The sequence below is a fragment of the Acomys minous genome, assembly GCF_964271855.1.
Source record: "Acomys minous genome assembly, chromosome: 3".
NCBI lineage: Eukaryota > Metazoa > Chordata > Mammalia > Rodentia > Muridae > Acomys > Acomys minous.
The window spans coordinates 52,518,256-52,541,790 of NC_140485.1; the positions used below are offsets into that span (position 1 = coordinate 52,518,256).

General features: G+C 48.6%; 1 protein-coding gene across 1 annotated transcript; it reads left to right on the forward strand.

Moving 5' to 3' along the window:
- The first annotated feature begins 6,304 nt into the window (after positions 1-6,304).
- Positions 6,305-21,423, forward strand: ACCSL (1-aminocyclopropane-1-carboxylate synthase homolog (inactive) like). The gene is made up of 10 exons (XM_084775196.1): positions 6,305-6,893; positions 13,347-13,980; positions 15,628-15,698; positions 16,601-16,670; positions 16,943-17,013; positions 18,036-18,081; positions 18,181-18,322; positions 19,758-19,906; positions 20,031-20,139; positions 21,090-21,423. The coding sequence occupies exons 2-10, from the start codon at positions 13,474-13,476 to the stop codon at positions 21,170-21,172; spliced, it is 1,248 nt and encodes a 415-aa protein (XP_084631322.1). The 5' UTR covers positions 6,305-6,893; positions 13,347-13,473; the 3' UTR covers positions 21,173-21,423.
- The last annotated feature ends 2,112 nt before the right edge of the window (positions 21,424-23,535 follow it).

Below are 23,535 nucleotides of genomic sequence, written 5' to 3' on the forward strand. Positions count from 1 at the left end.
TAAGCTCAGGGAATTTGCCTTTGCTATTCCAAGAACCTATACTGTCCTCTTGTCTGTGTTCTTCTGTGTGTACAATATGTTCCTGTATGCTCCTGGGGGCGGGACATGCCTGAGCCATGACACACATGTGGTGGTCAGAGGACAACTCATTGGACGTAACGGCTGGTTCTCTCCTTCCTTCACGGGGATTCGAGGGATCAAACTCAGATCATAAGGTTTGGTGGCAGACGACTTTACCTGCTGAGCCATCTTGCTTGCCCCCGTTGTTTTGGTTTGGTCTGAGTGTCTCTCATCAGCCAGACCTTTGCTGAATAGGCTGGACTGCCTGACCAATGAGCCCCAGGGATCTGTTGGTTTCTGCCTCCTCAGCCCCGAGATTACACACTGCCCACCATCACACTGTCCTTTTTTTTTTTTTTTTACATCCATTCTTCATGTGAAATGGCAAGTCACACAAGCCAGTACTTATGGCTCACCCTTTGCTGCCTTCAGACCTCTGCTTAAATGTCACCTCATCTGAGAGTGTTCTCTATATATGCCCAAGGCAACATGGACACCCACACATGCAACCCCACACAGCAGGTACACACTGGCAGGACTCAACTGTGGTGTCCCTGGGTCGGGGGTCAGGGCACTTGCTGTGAGACCTGGACTCACTGCTGTCCCTCTCTGGTCCTAGATCCTTCACCTGCACATGGGCTTAGGGAAGGGACAGGATAATCTTGAAGGTTCCTTTTCATTTCAGAGCCCACAACCCCAAGTTCCTTAGACCCCTGATTCTGCTTGTCCACTTGTCCAAGGGCTTGCTCAGGTGTCCCTCCAGATGAACCATTTGATCTTGAAGCTGGCCACATGAGACCACTTAGGAAAGAGAAGGGTGTAGTCTAAACTGCATCCCCTGGGAGGCAGGACAGTCCACATAAAAGGAGGGCTTCCCGGAAATGAGTGCTTTGGCTACAGTTCAGCAGTCAAACTGTCATCCACCGTGTGTGTGTGTGTGTGTGTGTGTGTGTGTGTGTGTGTGTGTGTGTGAGAGAGAGAGAGAGAGAGAGAGAGAGAGAGAGAGAGAGAGAAGAAAGAAAGAGAGAGAGAGAGAGAGAGAGAGAGAGAGAGAGAAAGAGAGCTCCCCATCTCTTGTCTGTGAGCCGCATCCCTTCCTGGCCACAGTGAGAACACTAACAGAATTTCTCAGAACTCTCTAATTCACTGAATATGAAGAGCCCAGGCCTGAACTTTTTATTATTTATTTACAGGGTCTTACTATGTAGGCCTGGCTGGCCTGAAACTTACTATGTAGATTGGACTGGACTCGAACCTCCTGAATGCTGGTGTTAAAGGAATTGCTACCGTACCCAGCCACACCAAACTCTGAACTTTTTTTTTTTTTTTTTTTTTTGAGACAGGGTCTTATACAACCTAGGCTCATCTCAAACTTGGCTATGTAGCCAAAGATAGCCTTGAACTTTTGATCCTTACAAAGCACACAGAGATAGTGGGTTCTAGGGGGGGGGTTCACCCTGCACCTCTTGCATGCTAGGTGAGCACTTTACCACCTTGGCTATATCCTCGGTGCATTTCTTTCTTCTCTTCTTTGGGATGGCCTCCTCTCTGTCTCCTCAGACTCCCCCTACCTTGACTCTCAGACCCTGGGCTATGGGGCTCTCATTCCTGTTTCTCAGAGTCAGAGCTATGGGGAGCGCAGGCCCCTCACTCACTTCTTCAAGCCCCAGAAGGCCTGCCTGCTGTCTGGCTATTTTTATCCCAGGAGCTTTCTCAAGGAGCAGGCACAAGAGTCCCAGCCAAGGCTGGTCCCTGTGGAAAACCTCCCCTCATGGGGAAGGAATCTGGGGGATTTTTATTTTATTTTATTTTTGGTCCTGGATTAGAACTTTCAATTTGTTCCTCACTGATTTATGGTGGGGTTTTAGTTGTTAATATGTTGTTTTGGTAGAGTAAAGGCAATATGGAGTTGTGAATCGGATCTGTTCATGATGCCTCAAGTACTTGGTCAGTCTGGGGTCTGTCTGGGTATATCTGGAGCACGATGGAAACAACTCTGTGCAGGGATGGAGGTCAGGGCTAATGTGGATTGAGCTTGGTAGCTGGCTTAGTCCCTAGAGAGCCTGTGGTGTGCACAAGTGAGAGAGCCTGAGTTCAGATGCCTAGTGCAGGCATACAAAGCCAAGCGTAGCAGTGTGTGCCCATAGTCCCAGTGCTGGGGAGGCAGAGACAGGGACTCCTGTGGGGTGGGGTGGGGAGGGAGAAAGAGACCTAGTATGGACTCAACAGCCTTTCACAGGATTCCTTACAAGACTACAACGAGGGTCTAGGGAGCTACCTAGGCAACATACCTAAGATCTTCTAGGAACAGTGTAGCGTAAGCATTGTCTCCCTGTGTGTGAAGAGATGAGGAACAAAGCAATATCTACCCCCACCTCATAAGGTCCCAGTGACACACTGAGGTTTGATTCTACCGAAGTTCACCCTGGGGAACCAGTGAGTTTATTGGGCTTACTTACAGAGCACGGGCAAGGAGCCAGAGAGACGGCTCAGAGGTTGAGAGGACTAGCTGCTCTTTCACAGGACCTGGGTAAACTTCTAGCACCCGCTCGGGAGCTCCCAACTGTCTTTAATTTCAGTTCCAGGAGATCTGACACCCTCATGCAGACACACATGCAGGCAAGATACCAATGCATGTAAAAAATCAAAACAAACAAGTCAGTAAAAAGAAGAAAAGGAAAAGAAAACTATTGCCTTTGTTCTCATAGCATGCAGTGTGAGACCAAATTATTTCTTAAAAAAAAGAAAAGAAAAGAAAAGAAAGCTCATGGGCTGGGGCAAGCGGCCATACTAGAAGGCCTCCGCCCAGCATGATGACATCATCCGCGCGACAGATGGAGAGTCTGCAGCCCTCTGCTCCCAAAGCCCAACGCCATGTGCATTTAGGAAAGAATTGCAAACACATGGTTGGGAGGAGTGGCCTGATGCTCAGGTGAGGGTTCCATGCCCCTCACCCCGCTCTCCTTCTACAAGGGACCATTATCCCAGGATGGTGGGCTCTTGCAAGCAGACACCTCTGGGTTTTTGAAGATGCCAGTTGTTTTGCTCAGGGGACAGTGCCGTGTAACACCACGAAAGGGCAGGGGTCTACACCCAAGGTTCGGAAAGCACCCCACCCGCCCGTTTCCCTCTGAGATAAGTCTCAGCTCTGCCACGCAGTAGCCATGACACAGGACCAGCTGTTTTCCCTCACTAAAACCCATTCCTTGACTTGGGATTGTAATTCCTGGCTTCCAGTGTATGAGAGGATTCTGTGTAATGGGCTGTACCTGGTCTGTTCGGCTGCCATTGTTTCCTCAGGTCTCTTGGATGGCATCAGTTCCTAAGAGCCAGGTGTCCCGTGAAATCCCCGCCTACACTCCCTCCCTCACATGTGGGGGGGGGGCGGGGTCTAGGACTTGTATTTCTTGATCTTGGCCTTTTTGTCTGCCTCAGGACGAGGTAATGTCTAAAGATGTCAATTTTTCCTGAGAGGAAAAAAAAAAAAACATTTGACGGGAAGCCACCCAGTATGGCCCAGCTTTCCTGCCACGGGGCTAGAAACGCACTATCTTTATCGGGGGAAACACCTGTGGAGGAGGAAGGCGATGCTGGAGCAGAGGGGGTGGTGAGGGTCATTAGGCTGGGGTCCCTGAGGAGCAGAGAGAAGTCCGGGCTAGGTGAGGCTTCTACCTTCACAGACAACCTCAACTTCAGTCCAACTGGGATTTCAGACCTTGCTGTTCACCGTCTGAGGCTCGGGGAGGGGCTGGGGGGCTGGGGGTAGAGGGAGAGGTGGGAGCAGCAATGGTGACTCCTTGGACAGTAGCTGGGCTGTCAATCAGTCAAGCTCTCTGTAACAGGAAGTCCACAGCTACTACATGGTCCCACCCCCACCCCTGGGCAATCTTGGGATATATACTCCAGCTTGCTGAATCTCAGTCTTAGCATCTGAAAATGGGGGTGATAAAAATGATGCTTGTGCCTGGGTTGAGGAGCTTGTTTCAGTTCTACAGCTGTGAGTTTGGGACAACACCTAATTGTTTATTCTTCACCGTTCTATGGGCCGATAGGGCTCAGCTGCCTGGTTCTTTTATTCCTTGGGTATTGCCAGGATTACTCATGGTGCAGCCAACAAGGCCTCCCACAGGCCTAGTATCTGTAAGACGCCTCTACCCTCTCAGTAGAGAAGCCCCTGTGGGTTGTCACACCCATGGGCTGTCATACCTTGTAGAAGTCACCAAGGCTGAGCCTTTCTTCTATCCAGTGAGGGCCAACATGCAAGAAGGTATCCCTGCACTGTGCAGCCTCTGCTTGCTTGTATGGTGTATACAAATGTTGCATTGCGGTGTGTACGAATGTTGCATTGTCCATGACAGGTCCCTCTGCCAAGTCGAGAGCCAATGTGCCAAGGGCACAAATCCAGCTTTATGCACTGTGGGCCATTGGGGGTAGGCTAAGCCGATGATGTTGTTACATTTTGGTAACAATGTGTCTGGCAAAAGGCTGATGGAAAAATGCTTCATGAACAGGGCTCTAGGGGTTAAAGGAGCTCCCTTCACATGGGCCTGAAAATCTGGAGCAAGAAGCAAGGGACATGGGCCCAGAAATGTGGGAGAAGTAGAGAGAGTTTCAGAGTCTGCTTCTGGGGCAGATCCTGGTCAACAGAAGCAGAGGAGGAGGAGACGTCTCTCTGGGGACAAAGAGAAGACTTTCTGCCAGGAAGGCACTCACAGGCTTGGGGGCTATGAGGGAGGGGGTGGGGGGAGAAAAAAAGTGGGGGGAGAAGGTCCTTTGGAAAGTCACAAGTCCTTAACAGAAAGAGGCCTCCTGGGGGAGAGGGGAGGTGGCAGCTTTTCTGTGGAGAGATGGAGGTGGGGGTGGGATGTGACAGTAAGAACAGTCAGCAGGGCTCTCTCTGGAATGTTCCTTGTAACAGCTTCAGTCTCTGGGGGCAGGCAAGCTCGCTGTTAAGTAGGACTCAAAGAGAAATGACAGAAACAATGGAAGCTTACCTACCTTACCTACCGGGAGGGGGGGGGGGGCGGCGGGTGACAGGGCAGACTGAAAGGATGAAAGTCAACTGTATTCACCATTTTACACTCTCTCAGCCTCTCCTGACTGCCTTTGTAGTTGAGAAAATAGCTGTCCAGAGATGCCTAGTTACTTACCCAGAGACACACAGTATCCGAATCTGAACTGAGAATTAAACATAAGTTTTGACAATTCCCTGTCAGCCCTCTGCACTCCGTATCACACCCCATAGAGAGACCACCAGGAGCCCTGACTAGAAATCCTCCAGGGCCAAGACAATGACCCAGTTTCAGTGTCTGCCTAAGCCAGATATCCCCCTGACCTCCCCTTCCAGGGAACCAGGGCCCAGAGTCCCCCACTGTTGGTGGCTGTCTCCTGTCTCCTTACTCTAGCACACTCCCAGGGGCTGGGGGGGGGGGATCACTTGACCTTCCTGGGGAGGGCTCTGAGTTGATGTCCAGTAGATAGCATCTATGGAAAATATAATACCTCTGCTTGTAAGCAGGATGCCAAGCCCCAGTTGGGGGATGGGAACTTGCTAGTCAGGGTAGCCAGGCTAGCCAGGGTATCCAGGGTAGGAAGACTTTGAGGAAAGCAAATGGAAAGAGCCCAGGGACAGTGGATAGCAGCCCACCAGAACTGATCTCCAGCGAGACAGCTGTATTCATATTTGAAGAGAGGAATTAGATGCTGGATCATGTTAAGAGCTGGGGATGTGATGGGGGTTGGGCCTCCTGCCAACAGAACCACTCTCAGCAGCCTGATGAGATGGAGGAAGGAGCCCTAGAGAAAAGACCGGGGGTGGGGGGGTGGGGTGGTGGTGGCTGGGGGCAGGGAGCAGAGGAGGGGGAGGGGCAGGGAGCACTCAGAGGATCCTGTGTAAGTGTAAATGGAAGATCCACTGAGCTTGCCTTGAAATATGCTTCTCAGCCTTCTGCGATGTCTGAGGACAGCATGGTGTACTAACATCATGTGTACAGGAAGATCATGAAAATAAAAATTAGGGTGGGGCTAGAGGCCGATGAGACCTACCCACAATTCCTCTAGCAAAGGGCACACCCCAGGGATCGGGGCATTGAGCCTGGGTGAGACTTGGCACTGGTTGCTGTAGCTTCCATGTAACTCCAGCAAGGCCCCAGCTGAGAATGCTGCCTTGGGGCTCACAGAACCCTGGGTGATAACATCACAGTAAAGGCATTCTCCAGTGGTTCCAAGCCGAGGTGCACCCCACATGGCCCTAGGCTGCCTGCCCCCAGCCCCATAATGCAACGAGTAACTCATGACAGACAGGGCCAGGAAACCTGCTTTTCTGGTTTGTTTGTTTTGTTTTGTTTTGTTTGTCCACAGTTAGAATACAACCCAAAGTCCTAGCTTGGTTTGCTCATTAGGAAATCCATTTTTCAGACATAGCAGCCCCGGGCCATTCCTACCCCAGGGCCTTTGCATTTGCTTGCTTCTCTGCCCGGAAGAGTGCCCTACAGAGATGCACACAGGCTGATCCTTGGATTCTTGAAGGTCTTTGTCTAGCTCCATATTTAACAGCACCCTCTCTTGCTTTCAGTCCATCTTGGGGTACATGTAGGTATCCTGGGGTGCAGGTGGCCCACCAGCTGCTTGGCAATTGCCTGATGAGTATGTGTCAATGACCGAGCAGGGCTACTTTGCTCCTGCTGCTGTCCAACAGGGCCAGAGGTCATTGTTTGCAAATTGGGTTCAAAAGTCCCTGCAAAGAGAGAGCTGCACTTTGGGTCTGAATTCCCATGCAGGCACCAGGAGCTTTCTGGAGAGAAGAGGACATTCTGAAGAGCAGGTCCCGCAGGGTGAGTGGTTTGAGGAAGCTGGATGCAGCCGAGTGACACCCGACTGAGTGACTGGTTAAGCAAGGCCATTGTGGCCTGCTTCCTCTTCAGCTTCACACTCCAGGTCATCTCAAACAGCCTCAAAGACAAGGCCACACTACCGGGCCATTCTTCAGAGACTGTCTCTGTGGTCCAGGGAGAGGCCATATTTGGGCCAGACTTCAGATTGGCCTGCACTCAGCCTAAAGCAAGCAGCGTGAACTTGGATGAGGTTGAAGAATTCCTTCCGGTGGGCTCAGTTGGCCACATATTAATTAGACCCCCCCCCCTTTTTTTTTATCAGACTCTTGGGGAGTCAATCATGTGACAGAAAACAGAGCCCCCACACAGACTCCAGGCTGTAGCCACAGCTCAGCAAGGCAGATCCTTTCAGGGAGGCTCGCTGTTTTTCTCTGGGCCTCTGATCATTACCACCTTTCTCTGGGGTGTTTTCAGGGGGTTCTTGCTGGCTTTGGCCCTTGTGTTCATCTCCACCAGGTTGCTCTCTGGAGGATGCTGGGAGTGGGGGTGGCTAGAAAGAAGAGTCTCCTCTCCTCAGCCACTGTGGCCTAGCTCTGCTGTTCCTACCTTCAAACCTAGGGCCATCTAAAGCTGGCCACATCGCATGCTGCTTGTGTGAATCTTGTTTGGTTTTGAAGGAGAAATACAAGAAAAAGGTAAGGGCAGAGTGAGAGAGAGGAACAGCGATTGGTAGGTCTGGTTTCTAGCCACACCAGGAATGTCCACTCTGTCTCAACTCCCACCTTATACAGACTCTGAGCCACCAGGGGTGCAGGGAGTCAGCAGTTGGAGTGGTCGGCCAGGGCCTGGCCCCTGCCAGTAGGCCTCAGCACTCTTCAGTCCAGCCCTTCTGTAGTCATTTACCATACCCGGGGTGTGGCTAAAGGGTGATGGCTATGGACTGCCCCTGGCCTTCCCCTTATTCCCATGGCAACCTTTCTAATCCTGCACTGTGACTGCCTTAAGGGCCACGTGCAACAAGAAAATAAGGATTTAGCGCCCCCTGTTGACAAAGACAGGTTATGTCTGGGTGATCGCAGGTGATACCCCCAAGAGGAGGCTCCTAGGGCAGCAGTTGGTGGCAAGTTGTAAACAAGGGGTTTTCCTCTAGGAAACTCTTCCTTCTGCTGCCAACAGTCATTAAGGGCATTCAAAAGTTATTATCTTCACTCATTAATCTATATGATGTATTGTGATATAATATAATATAATATAATACAGACAAGTGTTAAACAAGCATAACAGCCTTTCTCTGTGCCTTGGAACCATAGAGCAGAGAAGCCTACTACCAAGAGCTCAGGTGATTGCCCTAGGGCTTCTGCTCATCCATTCACTCACTTATCCATTCGCTCCCAAGGTATTAACTTCCTTTACTATTATGAACCTTGAGACAATCAGCTTTGGAAAGATGAAAGCTTTATTTCCATTCATGGTTTTGAAGGCTTCAGGCCACAGTTGCTAATTCTTGGCCAGTGACTAAGCAATATATCACACTGGAGAGCAGGTGGTGGAGAGAAAAAGGTCCCGAGGGCGTGCGCGCACGCACGCGCACACACACACACACACACACACACACACCCAACAGCACAGCTTTAGGAACCAACCATTCAGGCCTTAGGGGGTAAGTTTCAATCCAACACCAGTGGTTACTGTGCTTCCATGATGAGGTCTTCTTCAGACAGACAGGGACAAACAAGACAACCGGAAGGCATCTCTCCCCATCAAATTTATACTCTAGATAGGGGAGCTGGAAAGAAACAACACAGAGAAATGAAGTAGGTGTGTCGACCATTTAGAAGAAAATAATGCTATTTTTAAAAATGGAAAACACAATGAAGAGAGAAAGCTGTCATGTAGTGAGAGGAAGGCTGAGCTGTGGCAGTCTAGAGTCCTGGTTCCCGCCCCCCCCCTGCACTCCTTACCTCCCTCCCCCCAACCCCCACCCCCCCAACTCATCTAGACCTACTGCACTGGCACCCCTCTCTGTAGCCCACACATTTTTTTTTCCAGAAAGAGTCTCATTATGTAAAATGGGCTGCACTTGAACTCAAGGAGACCCACCTGTCTCTGCTTCCCAAGTGCTGGGATTAAATGTGAGTGCCATCATACCTGGCTGGTTTTTCTTTTGAAATCTAAGAACAGGGACCTAGGTATTGTGGGAGGATAGCTTCCTTTGGGTCCACCATCTGTTCCTGGACTGTCAAGGCAAGCTCAGGCACAGTTGAGAAGCCTTCACACAACCCATATGCCTTGTCATGTCAGCACATATGTGTCTCCTGTGTAGTCGCCATACCTCCCCACCTGGAAGGTAGATTCTCTCTCTCTCTCTCTCTCTCTCTCTCTCTCTCTCTGTGTGTGTGTGTGTGTGTGTGTGTGTGTGTGTGTGTGTGTGTGTGTCTCTTTCTGTCTCTCTATCTCTCTCTGTCTGTCTCTCTTCATGTCTCTCTCTCTCTCTCTTTATCTCTCTCTGTGTGTCTCTGTGTGTGTGTGTCTCTCTCTGTGTGTCTCTGTGTGTCTCTCTCTGTGTCTCTCTCTTTCTCTCTCTGTCTCTGTCTCTCTCTGTCTCTGTCTCTGTCTGTCTCTCGGCCCCCCCTTTCTCCCTCTCTCTCCCTCTGTCTCTCTCCCACCCCATCTTCAGCAAGGAGAAAGGGGAGGCTTGCCAAAGCCTTAAGGGCAGGAGGCCCTAAGTCCTGGCTGGGCCCCATGGGAAGGTGCCCGAGTGTCCTGGAGCTTCCTTGTGCAGTGCCTCCCCGCAGCCCGACTAACCCCACTTCTGCCTGCTCTCACAAATGGCCTCCTCAGAAATGAGGAGGAATGATAGGCCCATTAGTGCATTGAATAGGCCCCTCTTGTTCTGGAGACTCCCGCGATAGCCTGTAAGCACCATATTCACCTGCTCTCTGTCCTATGCACACAGGCCATGGCTCTAGCCTCCTTCAAAGAGCAGGGACCCTCACAGCTTTCTAACACTTCAGGTGATGCCAACACTCTTCAGATTTGCTTCAGCCTAATGCTCCAGGGAGCCAGTTTTTTGTAATGATGCCAAGGCCATTTTAGGTAAGAGGGAGCTCCTGGGCAGAGCGTTCTAGAAGGGAAAAGAAGGATCACATTACCCTTGAGAGTGAGCAAGCCATCTTAAAAGAGAAAGGAGGTGGGCTGTGGAGCTAGTGTCTGGTCCCTGAGGCATAGACGGGAGGGTTTTAGACGGCACAGAGATGAGTGAAAAGAGAAAAGAGGGTAAGCCTGGTACCGTGATGGAAGCTGTGGGATGTGGGAGGAGGGAGGAACTTGGGTCACAGTCCCCTGGAGCTTAAAAGGCAGTGGAGACTTATGGTCAGCTGGCTTAGACATAGCGTTATGACAACATCATCTATAAAGTTGGGGTTAGAGAACTGGGCAACCAAGTTATGGAAGAAAAGCAGCAACAATCTCAGAGTGTTTGAACTTTTGATTTTGTGTTGGGTTATGTCCATGGCTGTGCTGGGGCACATAAGGCGCAGTGACTATGGGCTGGCGTGCTTGGAACCTTCCCTGACAAATGCATCCTACTCGTGTGATCTGACAGGCACAATTCATTCCTCTGAGCCTCTGGTTTCTCATCTGTAAAGCGAGACTTATGGAGCCAACTCAAGGGACAGACCAGGCGAAGCCTAGAAAACCCCTGCACTAGCACTGAGTCAATTCCTGCCCGGCTTCCCACGGTCCCTTCTTTCCCACTTCTCCTTGCCCCAAACTTCACAGAAGAGGGCTGTCTTGCCGGGAGCAGCTTGTCTGATCCTGACACTGACTTTAGCCGGCATGGAAGTCGAGTATAGATTGGGAGGTAGGTGAAAGCAGGCGAGGGACCCTGAAGCCAAACTGAAGAGTTTGGAGGAGAGGACTGATGAACCTCAATACTAACGGTTTGGGGCTAGGCTTTAGGGACACCACTTCTTTGTGCTATAGCATCATTTATGACAGGTGTTTCCTGTATAAAACATCTTTGCAGAGTTGCCAACTCCTAGTCCCCTAGTAACCTTAACCCATATTCACTTCCTTCTTGAAAATACGTTTTCCAGGGGAACGCATTTCTTTGTGTATGCACACAGTGTGTGTGTGTGTGTGTGTGTGTGTGTGTGTGTGTGTGTGTGTGTGTGTGTGTGCAGAAGGGAGAGGTCAATGCTGAGTGTCTTTCTTTATTGCTCACCACCTTAATGTTTTTAGGTAAGATCTCTTACAGAACCTGAAGCTCTGTTTTGGCTAGACTAGCCAGTGAGCCCCATGGATGTTGCAGAGTGTTTTAAATACTTTCAAGTGCTGATAATATACATGTGTAAAAGCAGCAACACGGTTTTATACATATGTGGGGGTGGGGGTCGGGATTGTTATGGCTTGAAAAAAGCTGGGATCCCAGCACACTGATAGAAGGGGTATAAGCCTGGTTGTGTGTGTGTGTGTGTGTGTGTGTGTGTGTGTGTGTGTAGGTTGTCTTAAAGAATGGAGGCAGTTACCAGCTTCAAGCTGTCCCATTTCCTCAGATTTGTGGTCTCCGTTTGCTTTGCGGGCTCGTCGAGGCACTAAGAAGCCATTTCTTGGTTGTTTCTGGCATCCTGTCATGTCTTCAGAAGCATTAGTTGCACGTTCTCTGACTACAGTCCTGGTAGAAATGAAGAGTCTTAGTTCTCACCCCAACACTCATCGAACCAAAGCCCGGAGGGGCTTGGCTTCACTTACCTCAGGCCTCTATGATCCCTGCCAGGTGGTTCAGATGAACACATAGCTTGTGAAGCTGCAGCGTGGCCTAGGGAACTGGAAATGAACGCCTATGGTACCTGTCCTAGCATTAGTAGGAAGCCACATGAGGTCAGGAGGGAGGGACTGGGCATTGGTGTGACTGTCTTGGTGGAGGGTGGGGAAACAAGCAAAAAGAAAGGTTTATGTTCTAGAACAGAGGTTGGCAACGCTTTCTAGAAAGGATCAGATAATAACTAGTTGAAGGTTTGTGCATCTGGAGAGATAATTCATCAATGAAGAGCACTTGCTGCTCTTTCAGAGGACCAGGTTTTGATTCTTAGCACTTGCATATATCTGCTCATAATAATCTGTGGCTCCAGTTGCAGGACATCCAGCGCCCTCTTGTAGCCTCCATGGGCACTGCATGCATGTGGTACGCAACATATACACAGTCAAAACACCCCACCCTTAAACAGGTGCGTGCACGCGCGTGCATACACACACACACACACACACACACACATATACACACACACACACACAGCCACCACACAGCACTCACATGTTTCTCTGTGTAACCATGACTGTCCTAGAACTTGCTCTGTAGACCAAGCTGGCCTCAGACTCACAGAGTTCTGCTTCCTCTGCCTCTCAAGTGCTAGAAATTAGGATATGCATCACCACCCAGCATAAACAAATTTTGTAGTTTTTGTTTTGTTTTTGTTTTTCAACACAGTGTTTCTCTGTGTAGCCTTGGCTGTCCTGAATTTGCTTTGTAGATCAGGCTGGCCTTAAACTCTGAGATCTGCCTGCCTCTGCCTGCCTGAGTGCTGGGATTACAGGTATGCACTACCACAACCAGCTATGAATAAATATTTTTAAAAGTTGTTTAAATAACTAGTTGAAGCTTGAGAGCCATATAACTATTCAACTCTGCTACTTGCAAAAGCAGCTACAATAAATCCATAACTAAACAAAAATCAACCTGTCAGTGTTCCAATAAAGTACCTTTTCACTTTAAAAAATCTATTTATATGTGTGTGGACAGATTCGTGTGCACATGCACGTGCTTGTGAAGGTTGGTGTCTAAATGCAGCTAATCCTCTTGGCTCTGAAATGACAGTGCTCCCTAGTGCTGAAATGACAGACACATGCCTCCACACCCAGATTTTCAACTCGGGTTCTGGGGATTGAACTCAGGTCCTCATATTTGTGCAGCAAGCACTTTGCCAACTGAGCCATCTTCCCAATCCCAACTTAACCTATTAAAAACAGGTGAGAAGCCAGATTTGACCCTGGGGCAATCATGTAAATTGTCCTACCTCTTGCAGTAGGATGCTTTACTTGGCATTGAACATTGAACAGCAAACCCCTCTCACCTAGAACCTGATGGTGCAGCCTCTGATCGGAGCACAAGAAGAACGTGGAAAAGGCCACCTTCCTCCACCTTTTCCTCCTAGAGGGTTTTACTGTGCTTGCTCAGGACACATTACAATGGCATCTGGATAGAGCGCACCAGCAGCTGGGCCCAGGATGCTCACACATTCTCTTGAACTTTCTGAGCCAGTTAGAGCCCAAGCCCAGAATGTAGAGGTGGGAGGAGCCAGTGATGATCCTGAGAATCGGTTTTGTCCCCCGTCATGCCTGGATCTGCGGGGAAGGCTGTCTTTTGTTTTCTGTGCTCAATCTCTTTCTCTGTAGGCTGCAGCCATGCTGCAGAGGCCCGTACAGATACCCAGAGTCCGAGTCACCAGAAAGACATCCGCCCCAACTCTGGAGTCAACTGGAGAAGAAGTCCTCCAAAAAGAACAAGGCCTTCTTCCTAAGGATGCAGGAGAAGATGTTGAAGTTGCAGCGGGTCCTGATGGTCCATTTCTTGCAGCTGACTAACCAACAGACACAATGCCTCTTGCCAGAAGATCAGCAATGCCCGCAAGGATCCCAGAAGCAGGAAAAGAGGATGGGCTACCTCCTGTCCCAGATGGTCAACCTCATATGGTCGGAGGCCATGACGAAACTGAAGTTCAAAGAACTTCTTCCTCACTTGCACAGTGAGGGGGCCATTGCTGTTCAATGTGGCGCTGAAGCTGGACAGCAGGCCCCATCACCTAGGCAGCCTGCCCAACTCAGTCCTTGGCTGAGTGAGTTGGCAGCTGCCTTTGTCAGACACACACTGTCCAATCGTGGGGCTAACATCTCTACTTCTTACCGCTCCAGCTTCGAGAGCTATGAGGCCTACCAAACAGACAAATACCACAAAGATAAAAACAGTTTGGTAAGATGGGGGACCTCCTTAAAAGCCCCAACCCCTGGGATTTGTGGAGGCCTGGGCCAAGTACGGCATGCTTACCTCTCTTTATGATGCACTAACACTGTTGTCTTAGAGCAATAGCATAATCACAGACATAAGCTGATAATGCCCCCAGAAGCTGGAGAACTGAGGGAAGTGGGGGTGGTGTCTGAATCCCTTCATCCCTACTGCCTTTCCTTTAATTTCAGCATTTAAATACTAGCAGCCAGTCGCTGCACTCACACTGGTAAGTGAGCCTGCCTTTACGAAGTGCAGCATAGTGACAGATGTAGGCAGCCCTTAGAGAAACATGCATCTGTAATGTTTCCAAGAGCATGGAATGGATGCTGTCCTCAGGTGATCTATGGAGGTATCTGAAAAGTCTGCACTAGCCAGCCTATATGGTGGTGGCTGTGGTCTTCCTAGAAGGGCGAGAGACACGGATGGAAGGTAGAAATAGCTTGGTGTGCTTGGGAAGGAAGGCCTATGTGCCAGAGGAGAGACATGAGGACTGTGGTTAGAAGTACAGGCACAGGTGGACGGGTGTTCAAGTGTTCCCTTGAGGGCCGCAAGCTGCCAACAAAAGGTGTTTTAGCCAAGAAGATTGACAACAGCTCTCCATTCAGAGGGTGGAGTCGTTCATGGCTGTAGTCATGCCTTCCTCTTCTGTTCCCCATCGAAGCTTTGCCTGGCCAGCCAGGGACCATCTGTTTTTCTAGGGACCGAATCCCATGCCTCTATTACACTGTAATGGCTGCATGACCTCCAATAACTTGGAGGCCCCTTCCATGTGAGAGCAGAGATGAGTATAGGCAGGGCTTGTGGTGGGTAAGGCTCCAGGCTCTAGGTAGAGCCGGAGAGGTTATGCCTGCCACCCAGGCCATTTATTTGTCTGGTAGGTTTTCAACTTTTGATCAAATGGAATGCTTTTCTCAAAACATAAGGCAGCTCTCAGGGAACAAGGAGTCTAACACCTGTCATCAAGGGACACAGAGCACAGTCCAGCTACTCTGATTTGTCTGTTCAGGTGGGGAGGGGACTTGACAGCTGCAAAATGCTAGGTCCTTGTGAAGTTTTCTGACACTTAGCATCACCAGACACCGATTGAACTGTTTAGTGGCACAGTGCAATCTTCCTGTGGGCTAATCTACAATGGCAATGTCTTGTCATGCCCAGAGGAGTCCATCTAGGATGGAGCAAGAGGCCTGACCTAGATTCCTCCCGCTTCCAGGGCTACATCAACCTTGATACCAGTGAGAACAAGCTTTGCCTTGACCTGATAACAGATTGGGTGAGCAATGTTCTGGGCTTTGTTGAGATTTGACTCCTCTGGGCTCAATTCCTCAGCTCGTGGACGGTCCAGGAGGAAAACAGACATTGTGGGGGAGAGCCAAGGCACTGCTTCTAGAACAACACACCTGAGCCCCTGGCCTAGTTGACTGTCCAGAGGTCCTGTCTGGAAGCTATGCCCAAAACTTTGGCTTAGAGAAGCTGTCAGGTATTTCCCACGAAAACATATGTGTGTCTGACAAGGCTAGCCTCCCTTCATGAAGGAGCACACAGTGTGTCTCTTCACTCCCCTGCTGGGAAACATGTAACTTCAAGGCAGAGACTTATGCATGAACTAGGAACAAATTAGGGCCCCACTTGACCTCCCTGAACTTTCTGTCTTTATGTTCTATCTGTCAACAGTTGAGCTGGTGTGACATGAACCTCACTGATGAAGCCCCGATACAAGACTCTGACTGGAAAGGACAGCCCTTTTAAGTGACTTTCAGAACCAGGGTCTCTTGTCCCCAGGCAGCTTTTATTGTCCATTGGATCTATGGATATATATATGGATATCTATATATATATATGGATATATATGCAGATATTCATATGAATATATATGGATATCCACACATATGGACGCATACATTTGCATATATATCCAATTATGTATATAATCACTGAAAAAATCTTATGTAGCACAGGCTAGCCTCATACTTCCTGTACAGCTGAGGATGACCTTGAATTTCTGGTCCTCTTACCTTTTCCTCTTGAGTGTGGGGCTACAGATTTATACCATCATGCCTGCTTTATTGTGGTGCTCAGGACGGAACCCGGGGTTCCATGCATGCATGCTAGGCAAGCATCTACCCCCCCTGAGCCACATTCTCTCCCCTCAAATGCACCATATTCAAGATTGACTACTTTCCTGTATGTCTGACTAATAACTTCCAGGAAATGCTTAGCAGACACGTCCAGCTTGAGGCAATGATAGCTATGAATCCAAACTCTTTAAATTATTTAAAACTTTGAGAATTGTTGGCTGCCTTTTAAAACGTGGTCACACAGTTCTCGAAGATGATCTGTTTAGATGACAACATGGTATTCAGTGTCAAAAGGTTGGATTTGCCTAAGAACAAACCATCCCAGGAGGCAGTCTAACCTGGCAGAAATAGCATCCATCCATAATTCAAGCCTGGCTTCTCCGACTTCTCAATATCTGTGTGACCCTGGAGAGGTCACTTCTTCAGTCTATGGCCCTTTAAGATGAGGTTGGCCTGGGTAGCAAAGAGCTCTTTAAGATTATATACTGTGTCCTTTTAAAAAAGAGTGTCATATTCCCAAGGAGGAAGGGCAACTGGGAACTACAGGGTCTCCTTGGGTCTCTCTGTAGTCTTCGGAATGAGCTGGATAGCTTCTTGACCCATTACTGCAAGGCACCTACACCCCTTGATCCAGAAAATGTGAGTCAGTCTAGTGGAGGGCCATCCTCTCAGGTTCTCTCTGCATCATGTATAGAATCCCGGAAGAACCATCAGAGGAGCAGGGCAAGGTAAAGGTTAGTTAAGGAGGGCCCTGGGTCGGGGAGGGGGTCCAGCTAAAGGAGGACCCTGGAAGAGGTCCAGTTGAGGAGGTCCCTGAGACCTGCCCTTTGGAAAAGGATGGAGATGGTGTGTGCACACTCTTCTTACACAGGTACTGATTTTGACTTCTGTCTTTTGCACCTCTCCCTCAGGTGGTGGTTCTAAACAGCTGCTCCTTGATCTTTTCTTCACTGGCCATGGTTCTGTGTGACCCGGGTGGTAAGTCAGCAGGCTCTGCTTGCCTTTGCTAGCATGTGGGTGGGGACACCTAGGCACTGGACCTTGGAAGAGAAGACCTGTTGACCTCAGGTCTCTTACAGTAGAGTTCAGACCGTTATGTCCTGCCAGAGACATCTTTGTATCATGTCTGGAAAGTCAAGAGAGTCAGAGTTTTCATTTAATATGGAAGAAGCTTGTGGATCTTAAAGAGGTGGTCTAGATAAAAAAGACCTATGAGGCTAAGCGAATAGGAAGGCCCAATCCACCAGGTCCAATGACAACATGGTGTTTGTCCTTTCTTGTGCATGACCTTTGGCTTCTCATGTCTGGCCTGATACAAACAAGACTTTTGTTTGTTTGCTACTGAGGACAGCTGCTCAGTTAGGAAAGTACTTGTCACAAGCACAAGGATCTGAGTTTGATCCTTGGAGGAGCCCACATAAAAAAAGCTGGGCGTGGTGGCATGTTCTTCTAACCCCAAAGGTACAGAGAGGCAGGGACAGACAGATCCCTAAAGATTGCTTGCCACCCAGCCAGCCTAGCTTTAGGTCAATGTAGAGACATTGTCTTAATAAACAAAGTATATTGTTCCAAAGTAAAGAAGGTGGGTTGACCTGATCTTCACATTGCGTGCACATGGGTGCACATGTAGCCACTCAGACACTGGCCCCTCAACACCAAGACTTTTTTAATGGGAGATGTCTTGCTTGCTTGGCCCTTGGACTCTGAGCTGTTGACTATGGTCATCCTTCTTATCCTCCTTCAGTGTGCTTGCAAGCTGAGAACAAGAGTTTGCTCCCCAAATAATGTGTATAAAAATGGACCAAATTTTATAAAATTTGAGCTGAAGAACAGAAGAAGGGATTTTGCTATACTTGGCTCTCTGTGTTGGGAACCTTGCTGCTCAACTTCACGGGAAGACAGCTTTGTCTCCTTGTGCTCCTAGATGCCTTTCTGATCCCCACGCTGTGCTGCTCTGGCTTCGCCATTCCCTTTAACCTTGATTTTTTTAAAAAAAATTTCCAGATTGCCTGACCCTAACAAGACCCGTATGATCTGGGATACTAGTAAGGTAAGCCCCAGAAACCCGCCTTTGGTTCTAAAGGGAAGGAGTCTGGAAACATAAGGCAAGAACAACTAGATGTTTCTTTCCCAACTTCTCTTCCTCCAGGATTTTGGAATGCCTTCCTTCCACTGTGGTGTTCTCTATACACACAGCAAGGAGTTAGCCTCTTCTGTGAAAGCTTTTGGCTACCTCCACGGTGTCTCTGGCATTACTCAGTACAAGCTGTCCCGGCTGCTCCAGGCCAGAGGTATTAAGCAAAACCCAGGGATAGCATCTGGACTGGACTTCATGGCCATGGGGGTTGCTGGGTTTTCTGGGGTGGGTCTCTAGCATGCGTTCAGTAAACTTGAGGATCTGTTTACTGTTTGAAGTTAAATTGATGATATGAGGTTCTGAGGCGGACAGGGTACAGATCAGTGCATGGGTGTGGCTAGAAGATGGAGGGCCTGTTTGAAACCAGGCTGGGCTATAATTCGGAAAGTCTAGTAATTCTTGCTCTGCTTAGAAAACTGCTTGTGAATGGTTCCCTAGGCTGTGAAGGTTAAGAACCTCAGACACCAGTCAGTCAATCTTCCTTTGCCCCTTTGAGACAGGGTCTCGATATGTAACCCTAGCCTGAACTCAACATGTATACCAGGCTGGCCTTGAACTCATGGAGATCTGCCTTACTTTCCTCTGCCACCACACCCAGCAGAGATCGGTGTGTGTCTCTTTCTCCTGGGCCTGCTTGCCTTGGGCAAATCTTTTCTTTTGGCAGCAGTGGCATCATTTTTATTGACTTTTCCAATGTGGATTAAGATAACTTTCCAGGAGGGTACAAGGGAGAAGGGTGTTGGGGGAGAGTTTATGTGAGTAGATCTATGGCCCCTAGACTCTCCAGGGACCTCAAGAGAATGCTGGGCTTAAGAGGAGACCTTCCCCTCTAATGCTATGGCTCAAACATAGAAAAGACTTTCTCGTTACTTTCTTGTAATAGACTGGAAGGCTTAAACCCAGTGGATGGATGATATTGAGACACAAACTATGGGATGTAAAGAAAGAAACTAAAGTAGCTAGACAGGCTTAGGAGAAACCAGCTTGCCTTCACCTTAAGGTGGGGGAGAGAGAGATACAAAGGAGAAACAGTAACTGGGTACCAATCTTCCATGGTGCCACCTTCTTTTATATGTGGCAGGGAGCAGATCTTGGCCTCTTGAAAACTTGTTCTCAACCTTAGATGCACCTAAGAACTACCTAGGAACTGCGTCCTCAAAGATTTTCGTTTAGATGCTCCTGGAATATAATGTAGGCAGGAAGCTGGAGAGGTGGCTCAGGGGTTCAGAGTATGTGTTGCTCTTCCAGAGACCCTGAGTTCTGTCTCTAGCATCAGTCAACCAACCTCCTGTAACTCTCATTTCTAGGATATCTGGCTCTACAAGTGCCCATTACACACACACAGACTGGCACATCCCAGTGGACCACTAAGATGCCCACTGTCCCCTCTAGAGTCCTATATGAGAAATGTGGGTGTGGGGGTATTATTAGTTCAGATACAGCACAGGGTCACTCTTGTACAGAAATGGCTCATGGCTCTCAGCTCACATGAAGCCCAGCGAAGGTAAATTTGGCAAGAATGAGCCCCCCATCTCACCCCACCCTGTCTGTTGTAAGACCTGTGGTATTATTTCTCTCCCCCCTTCCAGAGTGGATCAACAAATTGTGCCTGCCTACTAACCACAGCCAGCTCCGGCAGGCTTACGACTACAGCTACGTCACTGAGAGGCTGGAGGAATTGAATATTCCCTTTCTCAACCGTGGTTTTGGCCTCTTCCTCTGGATCAACTTGAAAGCTGTAAGTTCTTGAAATGGCAGGCCTGCGCTGACCTGCCAACTGGGCTTGTGCTCAGCCCTTCCCCTTGCCCTTTCCCTTGTATCTGAGCCCATGCACATTTGAGCAAGAGAAGATCCTTCTCCAGCGCTTCCAGAAAAACAAGCTGCTGTTATCTGGTGGCGTATCCTATGCATGTCAGGAGCCTGGCTGGTTCTGCCTCGTCTTTGCAGAAAACCAACCTCAACTAAAAGTGGGTGAGTGCTGCTGACTTCCCCATCCCTAGTCGGAAATCTAATAACGCCACCCCATCAACTCTTCCCTAATTCATTTATTCTGCCTTCAACAGCCTCTGGCTTTAGCTCCCTTGAGCCACTCTTTTTCTATTCTTAATTATGCTCCTTTGTAAACAGGAAGCAATCCATCCCCTAAGTACACAATTGTCCTTGTATTTCATCTTTTGAGTATCCCATGTTTTGTGTCTGATACACCTTTAAGAACGTCTTTTGGACCAGGGGTTTCTCATCAGCGGTTCTCTGCCCATGAGGGATTGGAGTTTAGTGGGTTTGATGGACAGATGATCATGGTAGCCCTGGAATGTTCTATCAGAGTCCACACACTCCTCTGGCAGCATGAAGAACACAGTGCTTATTTGAATAATTGTTTGTAGCATCTCATTAATTGCCAGACAACTTTTCTACAGCAATGGGCCTTATAAAGTTTATATCAGAGAAATAGCTTTCAGTCCAGTGTGTAAAATAGACATGGCCATTCGTGCTTGCAATCCTGACACTTGGGAGGAAGCAGGAGGTCTAAGAGGTTAAGGCTAGCCTGGGACACACAAACACACACACACACACACACACACACACACACACACACACACACACGAGAGAGAGAGAGAGAGACCGAGAGACCCTGTATCAAAAATCAAACCCTGTGAAGGTTAAGAGGCAAATAAGCCATAGTACAGACTCCAACAAAGACCTTGTTATTTCTGGCAGGCTGATGATTTGACTGTCAAGTCCAAACTGAGCCAGAAGAGAGAGAACAGGTTGTCTTCAAGTTCTCTCTCAAAGAAGGGAGGGCTGATCTCAGCACCCATGAACAGAGGCTCTGATGCTCTACCACGACCTGGGTCTGTCTGGGCTGCACCTGCACATTCACTAACTTATCTCTCTCTCTCTGTCCCCTTTGGACCCTCTAGCCATGGATAGGTTCTGCAAGGTGCTCAATGACCACAAACAAGGCATCCTGATGGAAGAGCTGGAGCAAGCAATCATGATATAGACTGTTGGCCTCTAGCCAGTGGCTCCAGCCAGCCTGCTGTCACATCTCAGGGGGCCCTGAAATTAGCCTCTCATCCAGAAGGCTGGAGCAGTAGTAATTGGTGCTACAGTGATGCCTGAACTCACTCACCAAGCCCCTCTAAGCAAGCTGAGTGTCGGCCATTTTTAGAAGCCTTGTTTTTTTTAGTCTTTGCTAGTTATTGTGAACACAAAAGAGATGTTTTCATTGAGACGGGGGTGGGAATGCCAAAAGAGCCCTGGAAGGGTAAAGGGGATTTCCTGGATTCCTTTTTAGATGGCTTTGTTTTATATTCTGTATTTAATAAATGTCATTCTCTATTTTCTCCAGTTCCAGGCCTGCTTTATTTCTGGTTCACATTCCTTTCTGGAGGGAGATGATTTTTTTTTTTTTTTTTTTGGGTCCTAAGTTCTTTGGAAAGCTTGCATGTGAAGAATGCTGTCAGAAAGAGATTCTGGGGTGATAGTCCGGGGGGTAAGAGTACTTTGCTCTCCAAGCACAAGGATCTGAGTTCAAATGCCCAGCACCCCAAGTAAAAACCTGAGCATGGTTTTGAGTGCCTGTATCCTCAGCACTGAGGGGGAGGAGCACAGACAGGGGGACTGTAACACTTTACTAGTAATTGATTCTAGCCAAAATGACAAGAAATTCTGTCTCAATGCAACAAGGTTGAAAGCTTTAGAGGACAATCCTAAGGTCCTGCTCTGGCTTTCACATGTGCACATGTGCGCAAGCTCTCTCTCTCTCTCTCTCTCTCTCTCTCTCTCTCTCTCTCTCTCTCTCTCTCTCTCTCTCTCTCTCTCCAGTTGTCTGGAGGCAGGTCCATAAAGAAGGGAAGAAGTGGAGAGTAGCCAAAGCCTGAAGGAACACTAAATGTTGGTTGTATCATCTTTATAAGCTCACATCTTCCATCCATATGAGTTGCTGAAGGACTGGACCAGATGTATTGTAGGTATTCCTGCATCCAAATGCCAGAGATCTTTTCAAAAGGTTTTATAATGAATCTGGGAATCTCAGTTTGTTCAGGCAGCTATAACAAAATACTAGAAAAGTTGGATAACTTACAAACAATGAACATATGTTTCTCACAGTACTAGAAGCGATAAAGTCCAAGAACCTGATAGATAAGTATCTGGCATCTTCTCCCTGGCATCACATGACTGGAGGGCTGCGGCTCCCTTTGTTTTCATGACTCACTTGCTGCTGCTGTCACTTTAGGGATGAGGATTACACATATGAACTGCAGAGCTGGGGAACACAAACCCCAGCTTCCAGAGCTGGAGTCATCTATTCCTATTTCTTGACACTTCTCGATGTTCAAATCTCATCCACCTGAACTTCTGTGAAGCTCTTGCCTAATGGAGGTCGTGAACTGCGCAGAACAGGGAGGAACTATATTTAAAGGGTTGAGCACCACTGCCCTAAAGGATCTCCTCCTACGCTCCAGACATAATCTTTCTAACCTCCGCTGTGGAGAAGCAATCTGCATCAATAACACTGTTATTCCTCTCTTAGCCTGTTGACTTAAGGACATCAGATGCTCCACGTGGCCATGGGGAACCCCTAACTTCCAGTTCAGCGCAATGCTTGCTTTGTCTCCAGGCAGGAGTGCTTCCCTCTCTGCAACTAAAACTTTTAGGCCAGCAGAACTCAAGGTTTAAGAAACAGGAAGCAACAATTTTCCTAAGGGGTCACCAGCAGCGATAATGAGTGGAACTATTCCCCCTTCCACTCCCAGATCCCTGTGACTCCTGGCCATGCGAGAAAACATCCATGTATTGGAAGACGATCGCTTCTGTCTTAGTTACTGTTCTATTGCCGTGATGAAACACCACAACCAAGGGAACTTAGGAAAGGAAGCATTTAATTAGGGCTAACTCACAGTGTCAGAGGGTTAGTTTACTGCCATTATGGTGGGGAGTATGGTGGCAGGCAGGCATGGTGCTGGAGCAGTAGCTAACACCGTCCATGACCTGCAGGCAGAGAAAGAGATTGGGCCTAGCATGGGCTTTCGAAACCTCAGAGGCCACCCCTCAGTGACATTCTCCAACAAAGACACACCTGCTAATCCTTAAATAGTCCACCAACTGGGGAGAAAAAAAAAAAGCCTATAGGAGCCATTGTCATTTAAACTGCCACTCCTTCAGTGACAGATTGGAACTACTGAGGCATCCTACCTTGTCAACTTAGCAATCACAGGTTCTCTGTGTCTCCTGTGTGAATGCCCATTGTTAGACTAACTTGGTCCGATTGTGTTCCTGATCTAATTTGAGAAGCTTATAGGTGATAGTATTATATTTGCATAGATACATTATTTATCAGCCTAGGCCTCATGGTTTGTGCTA

Bases quoted from the DNA above. Each gene is read 5' to 3' on its own strand.
- ACCSL (XM_084775196.1), top strand. From the start codon at position 13,474: ATGCAGGAGAAGATGTTGAAGTTGCAGCGGGTCCTGATGGTCCATTTC. The intron at 15,699-16,600 runs TTAAGTGACTTT...GTCTCTCTGTAG, and splicing joins GACTGGAAAGGACAGCCCTT to TCTTCGGAATGAGCTGGATA. The intron at 19,907-20,030 runs GTAAGTTCTTGA...ATCCTTCTCCAG, and splicing joins TCTGGATCAACTTGAAAGCT to CGCTTCCAGAAAAACAAGCT.